At 44.6% G+C, this 26,761-nt stretch overlaps 1 protein-coding gene across 3 annotated transcripts in view; it reads left to right on the top strand.

Annotated features, from left to right (window-relative positions):
• The first annotated feature begins 2,696 nt into the window (after positions 1-2,696).
• The window catches only part of HAAO (3-hydroxyanthranilate 3,4-dioxygenase), a 34,827-nt gene continuing 10,762 nt past the window's right edge, over positions 2,697-26,761 (top strand). For all 3 annotated transcript variants that reach the window (XR_006414584.1, XM_044428848.1, XM_044428847.1), the window contains exons 1-6: positions 2,697-2,833; positions 5,060-5,138; positions 17,123-17,206; positions 19,490-19,596; positions 21,537-21,626; positions 22,271-22,314. Coding sequence is in view for 2 of the 3 variants with exons in the window: in XM_044428848.1 (XP_044284783.1) it covers positions 2,751-2,833; positions 5,060-5,138; positions 17,123-17,206; positions 19,490-19,596; positions 21,537-21,626; positions 22,271-22,314 (487 nt within the window). In the remaining variant the exon portion in view is untranslated. The remainder of the gene's footprint in view (positions 2,834-5,059; positions 5,139-17,122; positions 17,207-19,489; positions 19,597-21,536; positions 21,627-22,270; positions 22,315-26,761) is intronic.

Here is a 26,761-nt window from a genome sequence, read left to right as displayed (position 1 = left end):
GAGTGGAAAATTTACTGGAGAGAAATTAGTTCTCTTTCATCCCCAGTTGCCCTTCTGCAGTTACTTTAAGAAGTCAGGAAAACATTATATATGCCTGCTACCCAATATCTAGTCTGGCTCTAAAATTCTGTGTTACACCTGCCTTCCCTGCTTGCTTAGCACAGAGTTTAAATGCTGAGTAAATGCCTGTGTTGGAACTGCAGAATAATTAGATCATTTCTGCACTGTTTCTTTCTCACGCAGATTTTGCTTACATAGTGGATGCTTTTAGCACATTGGTTGTTGCCCTGTCAACATCTTAACAGTGGTTCTGCTTCTGACTACTGTACATATTCTAAAGTAAGTGAAGAGTAGTTGGTGGAAATTTTCCCTGTGTCATAGTTGGCATTTCGTCCATAAGGTTGTTTGACCCTAAGATCTTACAGGGCCAAGCAGTCTCACAACGAAATGGCACCAGTGCCTTGGTCCTTCTGCAACCCATGCCCATGGCCCCAGCAAGCAAAACTCTTGGAGTTGGATCGCTGTTGGATCCTTCAGCTCTTTCTATACAGGAAGCTAGATGGAGAAGAGAACAACTGGGGGAGGCACGGAGGAGTAAGAAGCATTTTCCTTTTGGCATCTTTTCATTATTATGATTGGGAATCCCTTGTCCATGATAAAGTAGTGTGGCTATTTGCAAGTTAGCAAGGGCAACCTTGGGCCTTAGCAAGAGACTCAAGGTCAGTAGCCAACATGTTTGGGTGCCTGCCAAGAGGTAGTGGTTGGAGAGCCAGAGTATATAGCATTGCTGCAGCATTTTCCTTCAGGGTGCAGGCCTTATCACCCTTGTGGCAGATCCCCTGTGGCAGGTGCTTATGAGCATCCTGTGCAAGAAGTGGGGCACAGCAGTGGCAATGTTCCCCACTGCTATACACCGTGCCCTGCATTTTGTCTACATGGCTGTTTTCCACTGTCTGGTTTGGCCTGGCAGTGGGAGGGAAGAAGGCCGTGGCACTCGCTGGATTCAGCAGAACTGTACTGCCCCAGCCCGCTGCCCCCAAGCATCCGGCTTGTCCTCCTCAGAGGCCCACTTGTGACCAGGGGAGAAGCCCAGTACAGTTTATTCCACATCGACCGTAAGGGGGCAGTACAGCGGCATGGCCTTTGGAGTCTGAGCACCAAGGTCAGAAGACTTTGATGCTCAGACTCCTAAAAATTCACACATGAGACTGTATCGGTCTTGTGTGCCTATTCAGATGAATAAACAAGGGGTTGAGCTCCTCTGAATAACAGACAATACTGTTAGCAGGCAGTTCCTCTGACTGGACTGAGAACACTCTATCCTTCTATTATGGATCTGGTTTCATTCCATTTGAAAGAGCAGCTTTGAACCATCTTTGTCACTTTCGGCTCACATATCCTCAGTTGCACAGACTGCCTTTTGCAGCTATGCCCCTATCTGGACAGGGATAACCTAGTTCAGTGGTGGCGAACCTGTGGCACGCGTGAGCCCTCTCTGTCGGCACGCAAGCCAAGTCGCCCCAGCATCACCCCAGCAGCCGAGCATCAGATAACAGCACACTTAGGGGCCATGCGCATGCCTGGAAAGGAGTAGCGGTGCCAGGCGATGACATCACAAACCACAACTCATTAGCCACAACTCATCTGAGCTTTCACATGTGGTCAGTGCGCTGCCAAGGATATATATATATATATATATATCCTTGGACTGGCTGTGAGTTGTTTTTTCTAAACTAAAACCTCAGTATTCAGGTTTTATTGCAGTGTTGGCACTTTGCGATAAATAAGTGGCTTTTGGGTTGCAGTTTGGGCACTCGGTCTCTAAAAGGTTCGCCATCACTGACCTAGTTTATCCCTGCAATCTACATATGTTCTGCAATGCACTCTGTGTGGTGCTGCCCTTGAAGCCTATTCAGAAGCTGCAGCTTGTGCAAAACACAGTAGCCAGACTAATAACCTAAACCAAAAAGTCCAAACATAACGCCAGTTCTGGCCCACTTGCATTGGCCGCCACATGCTTCTGAGCCCAATTCAGGGTGCTGGTTTTAAGCTATAAATCTCTATATGGCTTGGGACCACAGTACTTGATAAAGCACCTCTCCCAACCACAGTCTGTCCAGACAATGCAATTACGGGGGTGTTCTTAACTTGTGAAGGAGGCAGGAAGGCCTTCTCAGTGGCAGCCCCCCCCCCCCAATTATGGAACAAGTCTCCCACTGAGGCTCACCTTGCACCCCCTCTGCCATGCTTTCGGTGCCATGTTACAATTTCCCTTATGCACAGGCTCTTAACAGCTTCAAAGTATATGGGGCATTATATTAGCTGTTTTCTGTTGCTTTAACTCGTCTTAGTTATTTAAATCATTTAAATTCATAATTTAAATTTGGTTTTATATTTTGTAGTGCAATGCTGTGATGTTATCGTTATTTGTATTTTCTATTATCGTTTATGGATTGTTGTAAAATGCCTAGAGAGCTCCAGCCATTAGACAGTATACAAATAAAATGAATAATAGGTTCATCACCATTGCCGAAACATCCATGCCAAAGCGGCCTCAGATGTGCCTTTCACTCACAAGTTGATCATTAGCTAAGTTGTTGAAATAAAATTAGTTGAACAAACTAACCTTTGGAAGATGGAACATAGTAAGATTATTTTGCATTTCGTAAATGTATGGAGGAACTTGCAACCTCACAACAGTTAACTATTATTGTCCCAGCCTAATACATTTGTACAAACTATCAAGAGTCATGGAGAAGTTGCTTGTAAATGTAAAAAAATGGGTAGAGGAAAACCGAGATGCTTTTCTGCCTCCAGTATGCAATAAGCTTATGTAAGTAAATAGTATTCTTTTCGCATTACTTAGGGAAGTAAATTATATTCATCTGTGTAAAAGTTAAATCTTTATTGTAAAGCTTTATGCAAGTTAAGAAGAATGAAATAAGTATCTGTCAAAGGTAAGGCCATGAACAATTTTGCAAGTTGGCCACAACAAGCTTATATGCTGTTTTGTAGATATAAAAGGACTATCATCAATGTTAAGTATGCAGCAATCTTCAATCCTAATTAAACATATTTTTAAGACAATCTGATGTTTCCTAAAGATGATAAGCTATAAGGGCCTTCGTATTGCAAATTACAAGAACAGATGATTTTCATGACGTTGTGTTTGTTTAACTCCAAAAATTGTCAATATTTTTCTCACCAAAAAATAATCTCCAAGTTTCAAAGAAGGAACCTGTCAAATGAGAACACATGTGACACTTTTCCAGTTACTAAGAGGTGTAAAGGAATTATAATCACAGCAGAAGAAGGATGCCAGTAGCTCATGGTACTCTTAGGAAATGTGCAATGAGACAAAAGTCTGAATCTACACGGGAAGGGTTTGAGCATTTCACAGCTTTTCATTCCCTTCTCCTTAATTTAGGATATTGTTACAGCTGCTAACCAACGATTCCTTTGTTAGGACGTTTGCTGGAATAACCCAGAATGGTCGCTTAATCTTAATGGAGAAGATTAATGATACTGAGCTGAGGGAAGAGGTGTGCAAGTAAAATAGCACTTGGCATTTTCAAAGACAGAGAAAAAGAGAGCTCTGAGGTTGCTGTAGGCAAAATGATTTAGGCTCCAGCTTTTCTTTAATTCTGGATGCAATGTTAAAACATGGTTTAGCCTCATGAGCATGATGACTTCCTCTCTTCTTTCCTCCTCTGTCATGGCTATAAGGAGATAAGAACAACTTCCATTTTAGATCAACTGCAGTTTATTGTGTCATCTAGACAGCTAAACTGTGGTTAATCTTTACAGTGACTGATGAAAAAAGTAACTTTATAAACAACAAAGATGAACTGCAGTTTATTTGGGCCGGGTCAACACAGAATGCTGGGTGATTCACAATGTGAAAGCTTCCATACCCCTCCTGAAATATGGAAGAGGAGGGGATACATGTAAGCCTAGAGAGAGCTTAGGGTCATTCTCTAAGATTAAACTGCAGTTTAGGCTTATTTGTTACATCTCAACTGGGCATTATGTTACTTTGTCATGTTGCACCCTCAGCCTTGCATTTATAATTGTTCCAGGATATCCTTTATGTATGTGTTCATCTCAGCAGCCTACTTCATCTCACCCATCCAGCTTATTGATTCATCAGCCTCTATCATAAAGAAGCAGTCTGTGTTTGTTAGTTATTTACTGTTTTCAATAAAGATGGAGTTTTGAGTGACACAGAAGTGTGCCATGTGTGAATTTAACTGCCTGACCCATGTGTGTTGAGGCCAAAACAGCTTTCAAAAAAAGTTAATTGTGGGATAGGATCTGCTAACTTTTGTCCCTGTTTGTGTACTGCTTTTATATTTGTAAATAAACCAAATAATACAAAGAGGTGCATCCAACAACATCTTTTCAGCAGCAGAACTAGCAGAACAGACATGGCTGGTTAACTAAATACTCTCGCCCCTGCATTCTCTCAGATCTGCTCTAGTGTGCTGGGCACATGGGACAAGGGCTGCTGGAGAGAGAATACAAAGGGAAAATATTGTCGTATCTAGCCAAAGAGTCCATAATATCCAGTTATCCTTCATCCAAATTAACCCAAACCTGGTAGGCCTGTCATGGTACACTTCTCTGCTAAAGGAAGTCAGAAGTGGACAACAGTATTCTATCTCATCTGTGTCTCCGGTCAACCCCAGTGAAGAGAAAATCAAATACTAATCAAGAGGGTTATTTTAAAAATCCAGACTGGAGTCTTGGCAGTGTTTCTTCTGAGTGCAAAACTAGTTCTTCTCCATGGAGATCAATCATGGGGGGAAGGGAGTCACTACTAATTTTTTGGTTCCCTTTAATGTACTTTCTTTGCCAAACTTTGGTGGGTTGGTGGTTTTTTGAATTACATTGTCATTTTTTTTATTAGTATTTTCATTTGATACTTTTTAATGTTTCATATGGCTAAAGAATAACAAAAAGTTGTTCATTGCTCTGTGTATTCTAAGAAAAAAGGCAGTAAAGAAATGTTTATAAATGATCCATTTTACAAATCTGACTTTTAAAAACTATCTTGCAGGCACCGCCGTCAGCTCAATATAATGTTTGTTGGGGGACCAAACCAAAGGAAAGATTATCACATTGAAGAAGGAGAAGAGGTAAAATACAGGATGTTCTTAATATAATGGTTTGATTTTATTTCATGGACTACAGCATAACTTTCAGAGGGCAATGTCCTATCTCAGAATATTAGAAGAATACAGTTCTTGCAGAAAGAGTGTTTCTTCCTTAGGTTTGCACCATCTATAATGATCATGATGTAGCACCTTTGGAGCATACGGCATTTGTCCAAAAACTATAACCCCTCAAAAGAAGGCTCCTATCCCAAGGGTGTATGGTATACATTGCAAGACCTGAATGCAGCTAAAGATAGTTATAACTAGAACCCATAGGAGTTGATGGAACATGTTAGTCATGACTAATTTAGCTCCAGTGCTTTCTTAAGAAACATCTGGGTTGAGGTGGAAGGTTAAGGAGACAACAGGAGGAGGAAGGTAAGAGGCAGCGATAAGGTTTTGGTTTTATTTCTTCAAAGATTTCACAGCAGCAGACAAAGTCTGCCCCTTTATATTTTCAAATACTTAGTGAACTAGATGACAAAAAAAGGTTTGGTCTACCACCTGTATGCTTGACCCTTACCCATCATGGCTGATTGCTAAAACTAAGAAAGGGATTTGTAATTGGGTCCAGGAAGCTGTGGGTGCCTCCTTGAAGGACGGAGTAGTACAAGCCTCTTTAAAGGAGGCTGTGATCAAACCACTCTTTAAAAAGCTGGACTTGGACCCAGGGGACATGAAAAATTATAGACCTGTCACTAATATCTCCTTCCAGGGCAAGGTGATTGAACAGGTGGTAGCCAAGCAGCTTCACCCACTCCTGGGTGAAACAGATTATCTAAATCTGTTTCAGTCAGGTTTCAGGCCTGGTTTTGTTTCTTTTGGTGCCAGGCCAGGTGAAAATCTTTTTATTTTCCCAATATTTTAATAGTTAGACTTTTATTTCCATTTTTACTGTATTTTACTATGGTACCTCTAGATTGATTTAGCTGCAGTTGTGGGTGGATCATTGCTTTATTGTATTTTATGCTAATTGTAGTACTGTAAATTTATAATGATTGTTTTATAGTAATTATTGTATCTTACAATTTTGTGAACTTCCCAGGGAGCCTTTTTGCTGATGGGTGGTGTAGAAATGAATGAAAGAATGAATGAAAGAATGAATGAATGACAAAGACTGGTCTAAGGTTACCCACTAAGCTCCGCAAATAACGAGATTTGACTAGGGTATCTGTCCAATATTACAATCACAAGAGCACCTTGACTCACATATGCATGAGGGCAGGTAGATGCAACACATAAGAAGAGACAAAAATAACAAGTTTGCAAAGGAAAAGTTGCAAAAAGCCCATCACAACAAGTTTACCATCCTCCTGTCCCTCTCAACTGTGCTTAACCATGAGCCTTAGAAGCAACCAGGTAAGAACAGCATTGCAAAAAGTGTCTCCGCACTATGAAAACAGCAAGTTGGAAGACCAGCCTTTGCCTCTCAAGAAGGAAGAGGCATGCATGTGTGTGTGGGGGGGGGGGGGGGGGGGGGGAACCATGCTGGCCTTGAGGTCGGAGAAGGTTCCAGAAGCCACAGGGCCTCTGCCTGGTTCAGAAGCAGGAGAGAGATTGCAGAGAAGGGCGCCCTGGTATCTGTATTTCCCGCAGACTTGCTCCTTGTAGTGTTATGACGGCTTTCACAAAGTCCCTGCTGTTAGTCAGCAACCTTGCTTTGTACTGGAGTTTTTGTCTGGCTTTTTTAACTTCAGAGGCTTACAATCCCCTCGTATCTGCAGGATGTAGGCAAACGGCCGAGGTATTCCTCCTTTTAGTAGCAACGTCAGGAAATCAAAGCTAGCCTCAGCAGACCATCCCAGTCCACCCTGAGAACATGTGCACGATGCCCAACCCGTTCCTCTGGTGCCACAGATGACGGGCATTAAAGTCCGATGTGCCATCGCTGCTCTTCATTGCTTTTACTATGACTCTCACAATCCGTTCTCTCCACATGATGCCACTCATGGCTGCCTGCCCCATGTGGCTTTTCGCCCTAGTCTAGCAGGAAGATTACTCTGTTGAAATGGAGTGACCCTCTTTTGTGGGGTGGGAAGGGAGGCAGTTTTAGTTATCAGACAGGGATGCATTCTGTTCTCTGGAAATGCTGCTTTTGTCTTCTGCGTGATTCTGTCCCACTAAAGATCGGCGAGAGTGGCCATGGACAGCCTAGAAGCTGCCCTCTATTTGAAGAGCTAGCCAGTCCAGCTCTGCTCGCAAGGTCAAGCTGTGCAAACAAAGAAGAACTTGAAATTACCCATTACCGCTTGGCCAGCAGACTGAGAAGGCCCACAGGCCACCTGATCAAACCAATTCCCATGGCGGTGAGGTGTATTCAATTTGAATTATAGTTGTTATACATGTACAAATCCATGACCTCTCTTGTCCCGTGTTTGTTTGGCAATGTGCAAGTGGCCACTTTAATGGGCTCTTAGGCTCCAGAACTCTCTTTCACTTTGGCTTGCTTGCTTGCTTGCTTATTTATTTATTTATTAGGGTATTTCTAACTCGTCCATTACGGTTTGTCTCTGGGCGGCTTCAGGTACAGACTCTGCCTGCACAGGGTTGGCCTAAGCTATTTTGGGCCTGTGGGAGAAGAACCAGTGGTGTCTGCCCCACAGACATGGTGCAGAGCCCCCAAAGCTGGCCAAGTTATTTTGAACTGTGGCAGAAGATCACACAAGCACCTTTCACTCTCTTGGCAGTCAGATTGCTGAAATAATGAATAACTCGCAACTTGCTGGTCTTTCAAAACAACCCTATAGTCATTTCTATGACTAATGGTGCAACCGGCCCACTGGCCTTCCTCCTTATCAGTGCTGCTTCGAGATACAGAATGCAATCCCTCCCACTTTTAAAATTTAATTATAATTTTTTGGATCACCTCCTCCTTCAGTGAACACTCAAGCTGAAACAACAATACTTTCTTCTAGGCTGCTGTTCTTTGAGTCACGGTTTATATGTTCTTGCAACAGTCGTGTGCCACAGCTAAAGGCAAGAAATCCATTAAAAGACCACAAACATCAAGAGTCCAAGTTTAATTACTCCAGTGGCAGGAACAATGAGCCCTGAGGCTGCTCAAGCCTTACCAAATCTGTTGCGTTATCCATTTTGTGATTCCAGACCCCCCCCCCCCTTAAGTAGCAAAAGGCACGAGCCTTCCCCCTCGCCCCCCTCGAGGCAGGCATGCTTCTGAACTCAGAGGTTGCCTGCACCCTTTGCCCTGAATGAGGCACAGCGGCTGTGATTTCTGCCACCACCTGATTTTGCTCCAAATGCATCGCTTCCACTGCTTTTCAGTGGTGGTGCCCCTACTATGGAATATGCTCCCCAGGGAGGCTTGCCTGGCAACATCGCTCTGTTCCTTTCGGCACCAGGCAAAACCCTTTTTATTTTCCTAGTATTTTAATAATTAACTGGTTTTATCCTTGCTTTTATTAGTATTTTAGATGCTGTGTGCTTTTTTTAAAAAAAAGATGTGTATTGTTGTTGTTATGAGTTCTGTCTTTGGGTTCGCTCTCTGTAAGCTGCCCAGAGACTTTTTTTAGTAATGGGACAGCATACAAAAACCTTAAATAAATAAAAATAAATGTAATGCTGGGGGCTGCGGGGGGGGGCATGGAAGGAGGCTGGGATGCTGATAGGAACTGGCCTAAGTCCTTGGTCCCTTGGCCCTCTCCTCCCGCACACACCCCTTTTCTCCTCCCTGAGGCTCCTTTGCAATCTCGGGGGCAGCAGTGGGCGTGGTGCATTCTGTGCTGGCCATGAAGCAGGTGGAGCCCCAGCTCTGAGTTTGCAAGTTCTTGGGGCTGGAACTCCAGATAATCCTTGCTGCCCTCCAGATAACATTGCGAGGCCATAAGACTGCTTATGGAAAAAGTTGCTGCTGTTAGAGTGCAGAGATACCTGGCTGCAGCACATGAATGCTGAATTTATGTGGGAGCAGTGCATGAACAATTCTCACAAATAATTACAATGCTCAGGCTTCTCAGTTAATTAATCCTCTTGAGCTCTTTTGACAATAAACCCCCAGAGTAGTTGCAACCAGGTGGGTGCTTGGAGGGGTGGAGAGAACAGGGCAGGAGTGGACTTTTGGGGTTGGCACAAGGACCGATCAGTCAACAGACATCCTTTGAGGAGCTGGCTGCATTGACTACCACCTCCTATAGCTTTTTTTAAAAATGTAAGCAGCTCATAAATCCCACTAAATAAAGAGCAAATACATCACTCTCCTTATAATATGGTCCAACATTGGTTCAATTCTGAGCCATTTAAATGTTGTAAAAGAACATGAAATACCAAAAGAGCCATTAACAATATCCAGTAGTGATTATATCCACTATCCTCACATTAAATAGTTCACAAATGAGTTTGTATTAAGAGGCTAACAATGCAGCACCAGAAAGAGGGGAAAAAAGCAGCCCGGCCTCAAGCCACGTGAGGCCTGTCTTCTCACCAGACTTGTACGCCCTGAAAGAAAGCTTCACTCCGCTGGATTGCCCAGCAGCCTCTGGGCAGGAGTGCACCAGAGAAAGAGCAGTGAGTGGGGAAAGCGTCTCCGTGGGCAGATGCCTCCTCGCTGCCCTACAGGCAGTGCAGGCATCTTCGCACACACTAGAAGCAGCAGCGGCTGTCTTAAGAAGGTTTCAGGGGCTGCAGCCCCCCTGGCATGGCAAGCTGGCCTCTTGCAGAGGAACCTTCTATTTGAAGGGCTGTCCTGTTCGTGTCCAGTTTGAAGAGGAGGAAGAACTGGGCCGTGGAAGGTGCACACCGATAGCACCTGGGCAGCAGACTGAGTCGGGCATGCACAGGACTCCTGGCCACAGACTTCCACAGTATGGTGAGAAGTGTACATCGCACCTAGCCATATACACCAGCATATACAATTTTATGGAGATAGGGATCCTCCTTTCTGGAGATTCACAAACCCATGCGCTGATGGCAAACACAGAGGTCCGGTTTGCACATGCTGGCTGCCATTGTGAGTATGCGAGCGGTGCTGGGTGTGTACTGTGGCTTGTCATGCAATCCCAAGCAGGGTGGCTTGTTGCAGTGGTTAACAAACTACCCCTAAACCAAGAACATCCCATTGGCTGTTCACAGATTGTGTTTCCCAGTGTTGGGGCAAATGCAGCCAGAGTCTCTCTCTCTCTTCCCTTATTGGCACACGGACGGCATTCTCCTGTCTTCCCAGTTAGCAGGTGACAGCGGCTGACAGTTTTGCCCAGGAGACTGCCGCCCTGACTGGGGGGCGGGGGGGGGGGGTGTCACCAACAAGATTGCTGAACAGTGCACTCAGGATGAAAGTAACTGCTTCACACTAGACATATTCAACTCATGCAGTTCCTTGCCAGAGGATAAGATGTCCACTACCTTAGATGAGTGCTAAGAGAAATGTATGGTGGGTAAGTCCACCAGCAGTTATTACCCACGAAGCTAACTGGAAGGGCCATCTCCAGAGGCAGCATACCTTGGAACACCAGTCGATACTTGGAGAACACAACACACTTGCAGCTCTTGGGGCCTCTTGGGCTGGAGCCCTGCAAGGGCTCCTTCTTGAGGGAATCTCCCTTCTCACGGCCATGGTCGCCAGGTGCTCTTGCGCCTCCTCCTCTTTCTCACCAGTGCTCCCACTGGCTTGACCAGCAGGCAGAGAGCCCATGAGCAGGTGGACGTCTAACGTTTCCCACCGCCTCAGGGGTCTGGCCTAGAGCAAGAGTCTGGCGGATAGGCAGGCTCCTGCAAGGAAAAGAAGGATCAGTTCCAGGGGTGGCTGCCGGTGGGTGCCTTCCCTTAATGCTGGCCTGAGGGAGGGAGGGAGGGAGGGAGGTTGCCTGTTTAATCCTGCTTGTCACAGCATGGCTTGCCAGGGGACAACTTGTGACCCTTCCAAGTATTTGGGCCTACAGCTCCCATCATCCCTCACCACTGGCTATGCTGAGTTGTTGGCCAACACATCTGGAGGGGCACCCGCTGCCCATCCCTGGGCTACATGGACAGCAATTCAAGTAATGGTAATGCCATTAATACAGCTTTACCTATGTGTGAGTTACAGTTGAGCTCAGCAGGTTTCCTTCATATGCAGAGTAGCCCAATCTACCCTTCCTCGGATTTTCAGCATGCAGTTTTCCATGTGCCCGGAAGGTGTCACTCCCTTTCCTTGACTTTATCAGGAAACTTCCAATCCTACAAAACTGTCTTTTTAAAAAACATCTATTTTTGTTCTTCTGTGAAAGGAAAATCTGAAACTAATATGAGATGTTGTCATGATATTTTTTTGATGAATGACAGTATATAATTAAATGAATAAAGCTGGTCAGGTTGCCAAACACTGTGGGTACAGCATTCATTAATTACTGCCGATTCATAATTATAGTTTCATGTTCTTTAAATAGTTGAGGCTCAGAGAAATATGTGCCAAGTCAGAATTTCTAGCTCAATCTGTTATCCTGACTATCCAGAGAATAAGCTGCTTATAAAAGCCATAAACAGCCCCTCAGATTTCTAGCAAACTATTAGTCTGCCTTTTTCCATGTGTTCAGTAAGTGTCATTAGCCTTCCTAGTACTTGAACTGTTAAAAGTGTAATTCAGTACAGTAATGAAAAGACAATGATGTATGAATATAAATGCAAAATTAAACATATTTATAACAGAAAAAGATAGAAAGTTATGCAGGGATTTTATAGGTACAGAACAAATGAATCCCTAAATCGAATTAGCTTCATCACAAACATTTCAATCTCTCATAATATCTTCTTTGCTAGTCAAATTCTGCCAGATGATCAAATTATATACAATGCAGATATATTGATTTATGTAGTATATGTTTTTCCAGCAAGTTGCCAATGCACCCTGGATGAATCTACAAAGATTAATGACCATTAATTCTAACAAAACATAAAAATAGCTTACATACAAATAAACAAAGAATTTTAATGACCAAGACCAAGAAATCCCAGAACCCATTAAAAACCACATCAAATGCTGTTAAATGCCTGGGAATAGAGAAAGGTGCCAAACAGACAAGATACCTTGGTGCCAAAAAAGATGGCAGCGTTAGTGCTGGGTGAATTGCACTGGGGGAAGCATTCGGGAGTCAGAGGGCCACCCGGAAGGGACACCCTTGTGGGGCTCAGATAAGGATCATCGTGCTTGTGCACGTGAACACTAGGAGAGGTCTTCCATCAGGCATTGAGTCCTGAGCTGGGTAAGGCTGTATCGGTCAAAACCGGCACCTTGAATTGGGTTCCAAAAGGTGCAGGCAGCTGGGGCAAGAGGATCACATTTAATGTTACATGTTCTGATCCCTGCCATCAGTCTAGCCACTGCGTCCAAAGTTTTTGTTATCCAAAGCAGATGCAGGAAGCCGCAAGCAGGTTCAGAAATGGATGTGGCCGTGTCACCAGTAGTTCAACCTGACTTGCCCCCTGCCCCAAATTTTAAATTTTTGCTTTAAATTTTTTAACTGCCTTGAAATGGCTGTAAGAAAACAAAGGCAACCAAAAAAGCTATTTACTCTGAGTAATTATTTTCCACCCACTTCAAAATAAAGACGGTCACGCTTTTAGTACACTAACCTGTCTCTTAAATTATTTTATTTTAACATCTCTGGGGTGTAATTCAGTTCTATGAAGATGAAATTGATGGGAATTCTGACACCAGCATTAATGAAAGTGTTCTCTGAGTTGATACATTTTAAAGCTAGTGAACTGATGCTAGGATTAGTTTCTGTAAGGCACCATTGCAACATAAATATAAATAACATGACTGATTGAACTGATATCAGACTTTGATTACATGGTTGGTGGTTTTGTGGCTTGAAATTCAATCACCTGACAGGCACAATCTGCATATAGAATATGCTTTATACATAGGTGTTCCTTATCTGTTTATGATAAAGGTAAAGGTTTCCCTATGACATTAGAGCCCAGTCATGCCTGACTCTCGGGGGCGGTGCTCATCTCCGTTTCCTAGCCGAGGGAGCCAGCGTTTGTCCGCAGACAGTCTCCGTGGCCATGTGGCCGGCATGACTAAACACCGAAGTGCACGGAAGGCTGTTACCTGCCCACCGAAGTGGTGCCTTTCTATCTACTTGCCTTTGCATGCTTTCGAACTGCAAGGCTGGCAGGAGCTGGGACAGAGAGTGGGAGCTCACCCGCTGTGGAGATTTGAACCGGCGACCTTTTGATCAACCAGCCCAGCAGTTTAAACCACTGCACCACCTGCAGTCCCTTTTCTGTTTATGATAAGAATACATTAAAAAAATCCTTCCACTTACGAATTTCACACACAAGGAAAGCTTAAACAGCATCCAAGCTCTACTTTCTCACCGGTAATAGATTTATTCAGCAATCTTAGTGCCTCACATTTTGATTCAAAATATAGAATATGTCCTCTTGGTTTGCAATTTGAGAAAAGAACAGCCCCTGGTGTCTTCTTTAGAAATGGAGGCTATGTTGTTGTTGTTAGTCGCGAAGTCATGTCCGACCCATTGCAACCCCATGGACAACATTCCTCCAGGCCTTCCTGTCCTCTACTATCCCCTGGAGTCCACTCAAGCTCACACCAACATGGAGGCTATATCTAAACTAAATCAAAGGCCATTTCCGCACCCTAAATAGCCCTAGTTTTGAGTAGGTCAAAGGGTGGCAATGTGCCCTATTTTGTGAAGTACAGTCCTCTAACTGAAGGACCTTCCTCACTTCTCCATATGAGGCATTTAAGCTGCTGCTATTGAAGTTTCTTTCCCATTTTCATTGTGGGAAGAAGTCTGTGGTCTTTATATGGTCTTTTTTTCCCTTCTGAGGTATGTCTTGCTGCACTTTTCTGTATATTCCACTTTCAACCACAAGGTGGCATTGTGGCATCAGTATAATATACTGGAATTGTGATAAAACAGGAAGATTTCATTCCAGTTTGTCCAGCCTTTGAAATTTAATAGCCGACTCTAAAAAGAGAGGGAGGGAAGCCTTGGAAGATGAGGACATCATATAATAGACTAGCAAACGTCTATGAGTGAGAGATCACAAGTGCATGATAAATGCCTTGTGTAGAAAAGCCCTGTTGCAATGCAATGTATTTAAATTATAGTCAAGGGGCATTTTACAGTCTGACGGCAGTTTTGGTATAAATTATGTTGTGCTACCATAAAAACATTCAGAGATTGTGAAGAGCAGTACATTGTAGCTACAGCTTTACCTTGTAACTTTGTGATGGAGATGTGACCCAGGAAGTACCTATTTCATAGATTCACAGAATAATAGGGTCAGAAGGGGCCAAAGAGGCCATTGAGTCCAACCTCCTGTTGGTACAGGACACCAATTACACCATCCCACTCAGATAACTGTCTGTTTTCTTCTTGAGTGCCACTAGTGTGGAAGAGCACACAACCTCTCTTGGCAACTGGTTCCACTGTCGTATTGCTCTGACAGGAATTTCTTCCTCATGCCCAGCCTGTTCCTGGTGTACTGTAGATTAAGATCATTGTTCCTTCTCCTACACTCTGGGATGATTGAGAAGAGGTCTTTTCCTTCTTTGTGACAACCTTTGAGGTACTTGTGGAGCGCTACCATGTCCCCTCATAATCATCTTTTCTCGTGACTGAACACACCCAGTTCCTTCAGCCTCTTGTAATAAGACTTAGTTTCCAGGCCTTGCATCATCTTTGTTGCTCTCCTCTGAATCTCTCCAGATTTTCAGCATCTTTTTAAAATTTGAGTGCCTAAAACTACACACAGTATTCCAGATGAGGTCTAACTATTGTAGAAGAGATGGGAACCAGTACTCTCTTTTTCTGGAAGTGATGCTTCTGTTTATGCATCCCAAAATGGTTTTCGCCCTTTTTGCGGCTGCATTGAATTGTTGGCTCATTTTTAGCTTGTCCGCAACAACTCCAGGGTCCTTTTCTTTTTCAGTGCTGTTGGGCCAAGTATTCCCCCCTTGTCTCAGTGCATGTGTCCTTTCCCCCTAGATGGAGCACATGTCATTTGTCCCGGTTGATTTTCATTCTGTTGCTTTCTGCCCAGGGTTGTAGCTTGTCTAGATCACCCTGGATCTTTTTTTTTTTAATCTCTCAGGATGTTAGCTATTCCAGTTTTGTATCATATATAAGTTTAATTATCATTCTCGGGACTTCCTCATCAAGATCGTTAATAAAGGTGTTGAGGGTCACTGGTACCAGGACTGAGCCCTCTGGGACCCCACTCATCACCTCTCTCCACCTTGAGAGGGTGCCACTGATGAGCACCCTCTGTGACCTATTCAGTGGTAGGTCTACCTAAGAGTAGTTCTGTCACACCCACATTTTGCTAATTTATTTTTCTGGACGTTGTGTGGCATTTTATTGAACACGTTGCTAAAAACTAGGTGACTTATGTCCACAGCATTTCCTCTGTCCATTCAGGTGGTAACCCGGTCAAAAAATTAGATTAGGTTAGTTTGGCATGACTTATTCTTAAGAAATCTATGTTGCCTTCTGTCTATCACTACATTTTCTTCAAGGTACATACAGACTGATTTTTTAATTTGCTCCAGTATTTTCCCAGGGATTGAAGTTAGTCTGACTGGTCTATAGTTTCCTGGTTCATCTTTCTTCCATTCCTTGTAGATGGGGACAACATCCAGCTGTCTCCTCCAGTCATCTGGTGCTTCCGGTATTTGTATATGTTAGAACTCGCAAGGGTGCCTGAGGCCTGGTTTAAGACCAACCCCCAAAAGCCCTTGCCAGCGTGGTTGATGCTGGGAGCTGAAGTCTTCCATATCTGAGGAGCTCTTTTCTGCCAAGCCCGGCCTTGTACAAGCCGCTTTCTCCTTCGCCTGCTATGCACATTTCAGGCTCTTATAACACAGCCTTCCCCAGCCTGGTGCCTTCATGATGTGTTGGACTCCAACTCCCACCATTCCCAGCCAGTGTGGGAATGGGTCATGCTGGGTGGGAAATATGGGAGTTGCAGTTCAACAGATCTGGCAAGCACCAGGTTAGCTCAGGCTGGTTTGGGGAGTGCTAAGAAACTATGTGGAATTCTGAAGCGCCCTTGACACTTCTGTACTGCATTTTTTGCCATAAAATGAAGGCACCTGAGCCAGCGTGCACACAATTCTAATACTTGGCTCCTCATTCATCCTGGCATCTCAGCTCAAAATGGAAGAAATAGCAAATTATTGTCCAGGAGGGAGTCACTGGGGTGGTATAATTATATTTACTGCCCCTGCCGATCTCTCTGTGCTTCAGTGAAGTATATGGCTGAGTGCACTTCAGCCAGCAATGAATAATCGCCATCGCTAATAATTAATGTAATCAGGGAAGTAAACAAGTATGTATAGGTCAGGCAGAAGTAGTAAAGGCTACAGTTAATATATTACATGCAGACAAGAGTTAGAAACATAGAAACATAGAAAACAGAGCGAGTCAGAAGGGTCCTCCCGGGCCATCTAGTCTGACCTCCGGCACCAGCCGGCTCTGCTCACGACATGCCCACCATGTGGACGTCCAGCCTATCCTGTTAGGGTGGGGGTAAGGTTATAAAAATAAAAGATTTGGGAGCCCTAATCTCTGGGGTCCTATATGCATAGAGCAGTATGAACAAAATGCAAGACTTCCATTTGGGTGTTGGAAGAGCGATGCGCCCCCCCAGTGGGAGCTCTCCGGGCTGCCCCCTCCATGCTGTTTGGGAAAGAGCAGGAGCAGAAGAATGCAGAGGGGTCCCTGGGGAGGAACAAGCTGCTGAGAGCCCCCAGTGGACAGATCACATGGCCAAATGACGAATGAAACGGTATTGCCTGGAGAATACAGACTCTGTGCGGAGGAGAAAGAGTCTCTGTGTTGTAAATATTGCTGGAGCTGAGCCTTGGAATCATCAATGGCTTTATGCGCTTCCAGAACGGATGGTGCAGGGACTGTAGGATGCTGGAACCCAGGCAGGGTGTGTGAAGTGTGTTGACAAATATGTTTATTAATGACATTCTTTCCCCTCCTATACTACAGTTGTTCTACCAGCTGGAAGGAGATATGTGCCTGAAGATAATAGAAAATGGGAAACACAAGGACATTTACATTAAAGAAGGCGAGGTAAACAGGCTTAGACATTTACGCAGTTGTGGAAAATATATGTGTGGACTGGAGAGAACGGCACACGCAGCTTGAGGCCTATTTGTTGGTTGCTGCACAGCACGTTTGAGCATTGGACCGAGGCTTGATTAAAGGCCAACTGGGCCTTTAATCCCACAGCTGGTGTGTCCCAGTTTCAGAGGCAAATGACCCAGGCTGTAGAAAATGGAAAACATTTCCGAAGAACAATGCATGCAGACACAGGCGTTAACCCTGGGCTCTATCTAGAAAGCTGGGTGGGGGTGTTGCTGGGAGCAGCAGCGGCACGACTGCCAGACAGGGAACAGGACCACAGAAGAGGAGATGCCATAAGGGCCGATCCTGTTCTGGGGCCGATTCTGTTCAATCATGGAAACAGAGAAACAGAGCTAGTCCATCTAGTCTGACCCCTGGCTCCAGCCATTTCCACTCACAACATGCCCACCATATGCACGTCCAGCCTATCCTTGAACACCCGCACCGATGGGGCCTCAATGCCCTCTCGTGGAAGCCCTTTCCACACCCTCGGGGTCCTAACTGTCAGGAAATGCTTCCTGGCATCTAAATGGAACCTGGGCTCCCTGAGCTTTGCTCTGTTGGAGTGCGTCCTGCCCTCCTCTGCATGGGAGAACAGTCTCTACCCACCTCCGTGTGACATCCCCTCACATACCTGCATCACCAATCTTTTCATCAATGACCTGGAAGAAGGGGTGAAGAGACTGCTGATCGGATTCGCAGACGATACTAAAACGGGGGCATTGGCCACAACTGAGGAGCAGTTAAAGAGCTGGACTGGGACTTAGGAGAGCAGGGTTCCACTCGGCCATAAAGCCCACTGGGTGACTTTGGTCCTGTCACAGATTCTCAGCCTGAACTCTCACGGGAGGGTGAAAGTTGAGGCTCATGCAAGCCGACCTGGGTTCCTTACAAGAGGCATAATCAGGGCAATATTCTGCAGTGCTACAAAAAAGAGCAGCACAGGCAAGGAAGGAAAAAAAGCTGCATGGGGAAGGCTGCCCTTGCCAGACCCAGGCTGGAATGCTCCTGGGCTGCCACCAACACCTGCCGTGCCCCAGGTGGGACACGGTGCACTGGGCAGCACCAGCCTAGGAGGCCCAGTGAAAGATTTCATTTCACCAGCTTTGTACCTCAAGCAGGCCTTCCTCCTTTGCCATGGAATGTGGTCCACAGGGAGGAATTCCAGTCCGTGTCTGCCAGCAGAATGGACGCTGTTTGCAGGATGGAGCCTGCAGCTGTGTGGGGGAAGAGTAGAGCTGAATGCCCGTTGTGTGAGCAGAAGTCTGCTCCTGCAGTGCTGGGCACTGCCACAGTTGGTTTATTCGCCCACCAATGTTTATTTGGTACTCTTCTATCTCCCCTTTCCTGCTAAAGTGCTCAAGCTGATATACATGATCTTCCCCTTCTCTATTTTATCCTCACAACAACCCTGTGGGGTAGATTAGAGAAGAGTCAGGGACTAGCCCCAAGCCACCCCAAGTGTCTCCATGGCCAAGTGGGGACTCAAACCTGAGTTTTCACCACCCCGTTCCTGCACCCCCACCTCTAGACCACCCTGGCTCTCAGCATACTCCATTCCGGATTGCAAAGAATCAAGCCTGAGCCTGGAGTGCTGTGGCAGCGCTTTGCTGGAAAAACAGGGTTTCATTCATTCCATTTCCACACCAATCAATAGACCTTTCGCCTCGCAGCCTCATGGCTCTGATTTATATCGACACCCAACAGTTTGAGCAAGTCAAATAACTTTAGGGAGAAGTTTCTTCCAGCCCCCAGCCCTATAGCATGTATTTGCAACAACAAAGGAGAAATGCAGACAGATAATTGGCAGAAAACCCTTTGTGCTAGCAGCAAGTTTCCTGTTAATTTGTGTTGCTAGAACCCAAATTATACTTCCATTGAATATGTCCTGTAATCCACAGACACTGTGGTTACTTTTTCAGTTTAATAGTGTCTGGCAGCGGTTATACATTCTTGACTGGTTGGACACCTTCATCTGTCTACACATAAGTTGTACAGAATCGGTATCATTAACGGAGCACACAGGGCTGCCGTCTGGACTGCCATCTTGGTTGTTAGCATTAATGCAAGCACCGTTACCAAGGAACAGCTGATTGTTAAAGCAGCTGAAAGAAAGTTGGAAACAAGAAACAAAGACGAAATGGGAAAGGAGGAAATGAACCCATGGTTGGTGTTTTACTCAGGCTTTTGACTTCCTTCTCTTCATTTTTTTTTAAATTTCTTGGGCAGATGTTCCTCTTACCGGCAAGGATCCCACATTCACCTCAAAGATACGCCAATACGGTGGGACTGGTTGTTGAGAGGAAAAGACTACAGACAGAAACCGACGGGCTCAGGTGAAATAGCATCTGTCTATAAGTCTAATTAGCATCTGTCTTATAAGTCCAATAAGGGGACTGCAGGTGGCGCAGTGGTTTAAACTGCTGTGCTTCTGGGCTGGTTGATCGAAAGGTCGCCAGTTCGAATCTGCACAGCCGGGTGAGCTCCCGCTCTCTGTCCCAGCTCCTGCCAATCTTGCAGTTCGAAAGCATGCAAATGCAAGTAGATAGAAAGGTACCACTTCGGTGGGCAGGTAACAGCGTTCTGTGCACTTCGGTGTTTAGTCACGCCGGCCACATGACCACGGAGACTGTCTGCGGACAAACGCTGGCTCCCTCGGCTAGGAAACGGAGATGAGCACCACCCCCGAGAGTCAGGCATGACTGGACTTAACGTCAAGGGGAAACCTTTACCTTTTATAAGTCTCATTGGGAGCGCTGCTCTGAGAACACATTTGGTTGAAAAGCACGATGCAAATATTGTAACAGTTGTGGAAAAGGAAGTGCTGCAGGAAATATTGTCTCAGTGTGGTGCACCCATACAAGGACTGCATATTGAGTTTGTCCAGTTCAGTTCAGTGGAGGAAGCTGACCCTTCGCATTGAACTGAATGGGCCAAATCTTACAAGTTGTTGAGTTGTGTGTACAGTCAGGGCCCTCGCATATGCAGCACACTGACAGATCTGGGTTTGTGATCCTGGGCAATTGCAATTAAAGTAACTGGTACTGTCCATGTAAGCATTGTGGGTCCTTGGGGGTGACTGCTAAACGCCCCCAGAAAAAGGAAGCTCTATTTCAGAGACTGGGACAGAATGACCATTGAGCCCCCGAGAGAATAAAGCCTGAAAGGGCAGGCTTGAGTCTTTCTTCTTGGAATAAGTGCATGATTACAGGAAGGGGGTGCTTATGAGCCCGGGTTGTTCTCACAAGGGCAAATTCTTCCAGAAGCTTCTAATGAGCACAGCTGTATCTTGGGTGGGATTGTGGTAAGTCCTGCTTAAAAGCTTCCATTCCAGGTTGTGAGAATTGCTGGAACAACATCTTTCCACTGTCTTTCCCCCTTTCCCCCTCTTACGGATCATGGATGTTCCATGGCCTCCTTCGCTCTCCTCTGATGGCTGATACCAGAAGGTTCAGGGAAATGCAGAGCAGGAGCCGAAGCGGGGCAAAGATGGCACTGGATTAAAAAACAGGAGGTCAGAGTTACTTCTTCCCTCAGCAAAGAGGAAGAGCAGATGGACAAATTCTGGAATGCACTCTCCCTTGATTTATGATCAGTTTCTGCTCTTTGCATTTAGGAAGGTCAAAATGCATCTTTTTTTCATTTGTATTTTTAAATAGTTATGGTCTTTAAAGGTTTGGCATGTCTATTTCATTCTTTTTTTAACATTGTAAACCAGCTTGGTTGGTTCCAGAAAGGCAGCTCGAGATGTAATAAATAAATAGCACTATATAGATGGGAAAGCACTGGGTGTAAGGAGTGCTAAACTGTGGCCCCGTGTGCCTCAGAGCCACTCTTCTTGGCTCTGGGGTACAAGACAGGATGCCAAAGGAAGAGCGGAGTGGGTGTGATGAAGGGGGGAGAGCACTGGCCAGCAGGTGACGGGTGCAGAGCCTTCCCCCAGTGCCACTTCTGTGATGGAAACAGAAGGAGCTTCTCTCCACCACTTGGCTGTTGCTAGATAACGACCTGGACTTGAAGTGTTGGATCTCTGTCTGTGCAACAGTGCACTCCAAATAAAGTGAGTTCTTTCTAATCTGAAATTAGATTTCAAGATTTTCAATGGTTCGCGTTTTACCAAACTGCCAAGTACAAACATGTTCAAATCAAATTCAAAGCATGATGTCTGTATTGTTTTCCTGTGCATAATCCTTCAAACCACCTTTAGAAAATAACCACAACTTTCCATTGGATATTGTAGAACAATTTAATAAAGTTTCCCACCCTCCTTCATCAGATACTATGTTGGAGAATCTACTGATGTCCTTTTTGAAAGATGGTTTTACTGCGATGACCTCGGAACGCAGCTTGGTCCATTGATCCAAGAGTATGTCTTCTTTGTTTCACTGCACACAGTGTAGACGATTGACATTGATGATTGTTCTAATGTTAATAGGAGTTCTAACACAAAATGTATCTTGGTAGTTTTTGTGCTTGGATAACTAGTTAATTAAAATTCATCAATTTATAAAGCAGCATTAACAGAGGGCTATTTTGCATCATCAAAAATACTACAAAAATCTCAGTTCTCCGTATGCTCACCAAAACAATATGTAAACAAAGAGGTATCAGGAGAATTGGGGATGGGGGAGACACTGAGATTTGCCAGAGTACTAAATATATATGCATGGTATCCAGTGGGGAAGCCTTGAAAGAGGCTTACTGAGGGCAGCATGCTCAGTGCATACAGGACAGTTGCATGGCTGTTAGGAAACTGGGAGGGGAGTTATCAGAATAGAGTGTCCTAGCAGAGGCCATGATGCCCAGACCCCTGGAGAGAAGTGTTTCACACTGCAATGTTTTGTTGCTAGTCCCACTTGTAGCAACCAATTATCTAAAACTGTGAGAAGTTATGCATTATCCATAATTATCCCCTCCATGAAACTGCTGTACTGTTGTTTCATATTTTCATAACAGCTTAAAGTGGAAGAGAAAATGGGTGTTAGAAATGCTTCATGTTTGTTGTTCCAGGTTTTTCAACTCAAAGCAGTATCAAACTGGAAAACCCAATCCAGGTAATATAAACTGCTTTCAGCAATAAGGCAATGATTCAGCAAGAAATAATGACTTTTAAAGCATAATTAAATTTATTTTACTGAACTATCACTTTCTCACTGTTAACACTGCTCTAAATGAAATTACCACTGCATGAGAAATGTTGGCTTTCTTCTCCCTGTTTCAGCAGCTGACAATGAGCCAGACTTCAGGCAGAGGTTGAGAGAGTTAGTCTGACTCATTCTTTGCTGAGCTGTATTCAGCCAGGAGCTGGGGATCCCCAGCCTTCCTTTCAGAGGGCACCATCAACACTGTGTCTGAGTCCCAGATGGATGGGCACCTTCTGTGTTCCAAACATCCACAACAGCAGTGATCTCACCACTCTTGCCAAATTCTAGCTGCATGTAGCCCTCTTTCTATTCCTTTGCCACGTCTCCTCCTTTCAAGTCATCCGCGTCACCAGCAGAACCAACAACCTAAGTGGCCGCTGAATTCAGAAACTGGGCAGCCACCCCCTGGGGAAGCTGACCCTCTGGTTTTCCTGCAAGGTGTTTGCGGAGGAGACCTCCAAATTTGTTGTTGTAGGAGTTCTTTTTGGCTCTTGTGCTGAATCATCTCGATGCTAAGAGTGAAGTAGAAAGGATAGAAAATGGTAGACCATCCTTCCTCAGCCAGGGTCCTCTAGTGATGTCCGGCGTACCCCAGCCAGGATGGATTGGGGAGGCTGTGGCCCATATTGGCAGTAGCCATTTGCAAAGTTGATACTCCAAATAAAACTATTTTTCAGTAGGTGGGACGAGGGTGGGTACCTTCAGTCTATAAAACTGAATATTTAGTCCCAGTACTAGAAAATGCCATATATTTAGCCCAGCTTTTTGCAGGCTCTCTCAAAAGGCAAATTCACTTAGATCTGCACTATATAAATCATGTGAAGGATTTATATTTTCCTCACACTTCTTTCTTAGTTATGGCAGTTAGCCCTGTTGAGGCATTACTTAAGTTACAATCTGTGCAGTGGAGATGGCAACTTGGTGATAGATTCTGCCCCATTTCCTGTGTGGGGTCACCCTATAGCTTCTCTCCCCAGCCTGGGACCCTGTAGATGTTTTGGATGACAACTTCCAACGTTCGTGACCCTTGGCAATGTTAGCTGGGTCTGATGGGAGTTGAAGTCCAAACATATGACATGGACCTATAGACATTGGATCGGGGCACACCATTTCAGAGGTGTGTGTGTATTTACCTAGAGGTACATGAAAAATCTTTGTGAAGTTCATTTTGCAGATCTAACCAATTCAGACTTTGCAATCTCAGAAGCAGTTTGCAGCTGGAACCCGTTCTATTTGTATCCTAATGCACACTTGTGTTCTAGGGTTACTGTGATATCATTTTTATAGGATAGTCTTTTGGAGATGGCCATAGCTTAGTTAGAGAGCACAAACTAAACTTCAGGGAGGGTTTGTGACATTTTCTATTGTGTGTTTGTGATTTCCTGTACGCAGTTATTTTCCAGTTCTTTAGATGTCATAGAGGCTCTTTCTTTTTACAGCAGAGAAAATGGGGCAGATAATTGTGAAAATAAAGGAAACCACTTTTCTCGGTGTGTTTGCGCTCTTCTATATCTCAATGTACCTAGAGATGTGGTAGCTGGAAAAGAAATGCTCTTTGTTCACTGCTCAGATGTCAATTATGCAACAAAACTGATTGTAGATACAGCAGATTTACATCATTGTGTAGATATAACACAGCAGCAAGGCATGCAAAAAGCCCCAGCGTAGATGTGACCACTATTGGAGAGCTTTGGCTAGTGGATGGTACGCAAATACTCTGTCATGACTGTGAGCATCTCCAGGTAAGACTGAGAAAGTCTCCTGCTGAAACCTAGTAGATTTGTGCTCGCTGAGTGTATGCAATACTGAGCTCGATGTACCGATTGTCTTATCTCTTTCTATTTTTGAGTGGAGGGTCTTTCCTTAGCCCAATGATTATTTTAGATGGGATGGTCCACTCTAGGAATCTACCTACAAGCTGGCAGCTCCTCATTTTGAAAAGTTTCAGATGAATACTCTGTCTTTGAGCCTTTCAGGGTCATAACAAAACAGAACAAAGTTGTGTCTTTCTTAAAAAGCTTTACATGAAAAGAAGACATTTTGCTGCATTTCTCCAACACTCCTGTAAACGTGCACAGAAGGTCCTCGGTGGTTGAGTTCCTATCGTGAAGTGTTAGTGGCTTCCCCGGGAGGTGGTTGAGGCCCCATCAGTGCGGGTGTTCAAGGATAGGCTGGACGTCCACATGGTGGGCATGTCGTGAGCAGAGCCGGCTGGTGCTGGAGGTCAGACTAGATGGCCCGGGAGGACCCTTCTGACTCGCTCTGTTTTCTATGTTTCTGTGTTAAGAGAGCTCTAAGAGACTGTTGTTCTCATGCTGCCTTGCTGGGCAAGCCTGTCAGGGGAAGATATTGCAATGAAGTGTCTGCTGCAAAAAAGCCAAAAAGTGGCTCTTTTGAGAGTATTTCCCCCCAAATTGTATTAACAATATTGAAACAGTTCGTATTGTTTCTTCATCGGTAGAAAGAGGCTCAAGTATATGAAACCTGAGTGGCTCTTAAGCTTTTTCATAAAAGATGTGATCAATCAGCATCCTCCAACCTGGTGAACTTCTGAGGTATTGGATTGCAACTCTGATCATCCACAGGCATCTTGTGGGCTGAGGATAATAGGGTATGTAGTGCATCAGGACTAAGGGAGGCTTAATGCCTTTCTCAGTGGGGCTCCTTATCCACTGCAGCTTCTCTTTTCAGCTTTTTGGGAACCATCCATGGTGTTCCATAGTTATTTGGGGGATGAAGTTCAGCACCAAGGACAGCACCTGTGCATAAGATTCGTTTCCCTTCCTTAAATGTCCAATAGGAGTTACATCACCACAAATTGTGACATTAAGAATAATCTTCCACAGTTCCAAATCCCAAAGTATACGCTACTGACTTAGCTGGTGGGAAATGGTCCTTTCTTGTCCCTCTGCTCTCTACATGCTTTGGACTTCAATTGCCAACATACCTAGCCAGGTTGGCCAATGGTCAGAAATGGTGGGAGTTGTAGTTCAAAATACCTGGCTGGCACTAGCTTTGGAGAATTCTGCCCTAGAAAAATTGACCTTTGAACAACATGCATTATTGGAATGGGATGAGAATCAGTTCCATTGTGGGTTTAGCTGATACTGCCTATGTGCACCAAACGGCCACCAAATGGCTAGCCTTGCTCTACAGGGTTGTTTGCCCACCCTCTCCAGGTGCCACACTATGCTAAATTTCCTAGGCCTGGTTCATGCACTTTGCACATTTAGAAGAAGAATTGTTTAAAGTCGGTGGAAAGAATACTTTAACAACCCACCCATTCCAACGAACTCCTTTACTGATTTTGGTAACATGGTTAGTGAGTGTATGTGCTTAATGAATACTAGAGATGCAACTGAGACGCACTGCATTTTTCTGCATCTTACTCGAGCCATTACTGAAAAAGTCCCCAAAAGGAATATTGTGAAAGCACCCTGTGGCTTTTGAAAAATAAAACTGGGGTGTAAAGGGGGTTTTATCTTTGCACTTAACTGAATGCTGAAGTTAATTTCACAGGGCACAAACTTGGAAGCTTCAGAACAGAATTTGAAATGGCAGCCAGTCTTTCAGACTTTGGGAAAACAGTCTGGAAATGGAGCTCATTAACGGTAGAAAGTTGCAGTGGCTTTGTTTCTCATTGGCAACAAGTTTCCATAATGCCTTCAAATGCACGGTAGGGAGGTAATGAGCAATGATACTAAGTGTGTCATCTTGATTCATACCTACATGTGCACTAAAGCAGAATTTTTAAACCTCGGAAGGTGGGCAGGTAGATTTAAGGCAGCTGGTGAAGGGCAGAAGGGACTTGTACTCCAGTTGCTAGAGAGTGTGTGAGGAGTGGGCTGGTGCGTTCCTACCCTGCTTATGGGTTTCCCATGTGCAAGCGACTGGCCACTGTGTGAACAAAACAGCGGACTGAAATGACATTTTTCTGATCCAACAGGACAATTCTTGCATTTCTAAATCTCACTTGAACCAAGAACTCATTAGATCAGGGTCCCCAGTTTTTAAAAAAATCTTCAAGCACATCTGGTATTTCAAGAGTTTGAGACCTGCTGTCATAAAATGGCTGCCATGCAGGGGGTTGACCAGTCACAAATCCCTCATTCAGTGATTGCAGCTAAAAACAGAAAAAATAACTTATCCAAGGACCTAAGCACAAGACAGAGGTGGGTCTGAGCTTCAAAATCACCCTCTTGAACCCAAATAAAGATTATGCCAACCTCCTAATTAAGAACAGCAACAATAAAAACTCTTTCAAGGAATAAAATGAAAATAAAATAAAATAAAATCAGGCAACGCGAGCAGCATGGTGTTGACCCTCAGCAGAGCTATCTAGAAGCAGATCAGTCCC

This window comes from Varanus komodoensis, unplaced genomic scaffold (assembly GCF_004798865.1).
Source record: "Varanus komodoensis strain SLA01 unplaced genomic scaffold, ASM479886v1 scaffold2, whole genome shotgun sequence".
In the NCBI taxonomy this organism is placed as follows: domain Eukaryota; kingdom Metazoa; phylum Chordata; class Lepidosauria; order Squamata; family Varanidae; genus Varanus; species Varanus komodoensis.
Note: the sequence above shows the minus strand (reverse complement) of the source record. Positions and strands in the feature narration are given on the sequence as shown.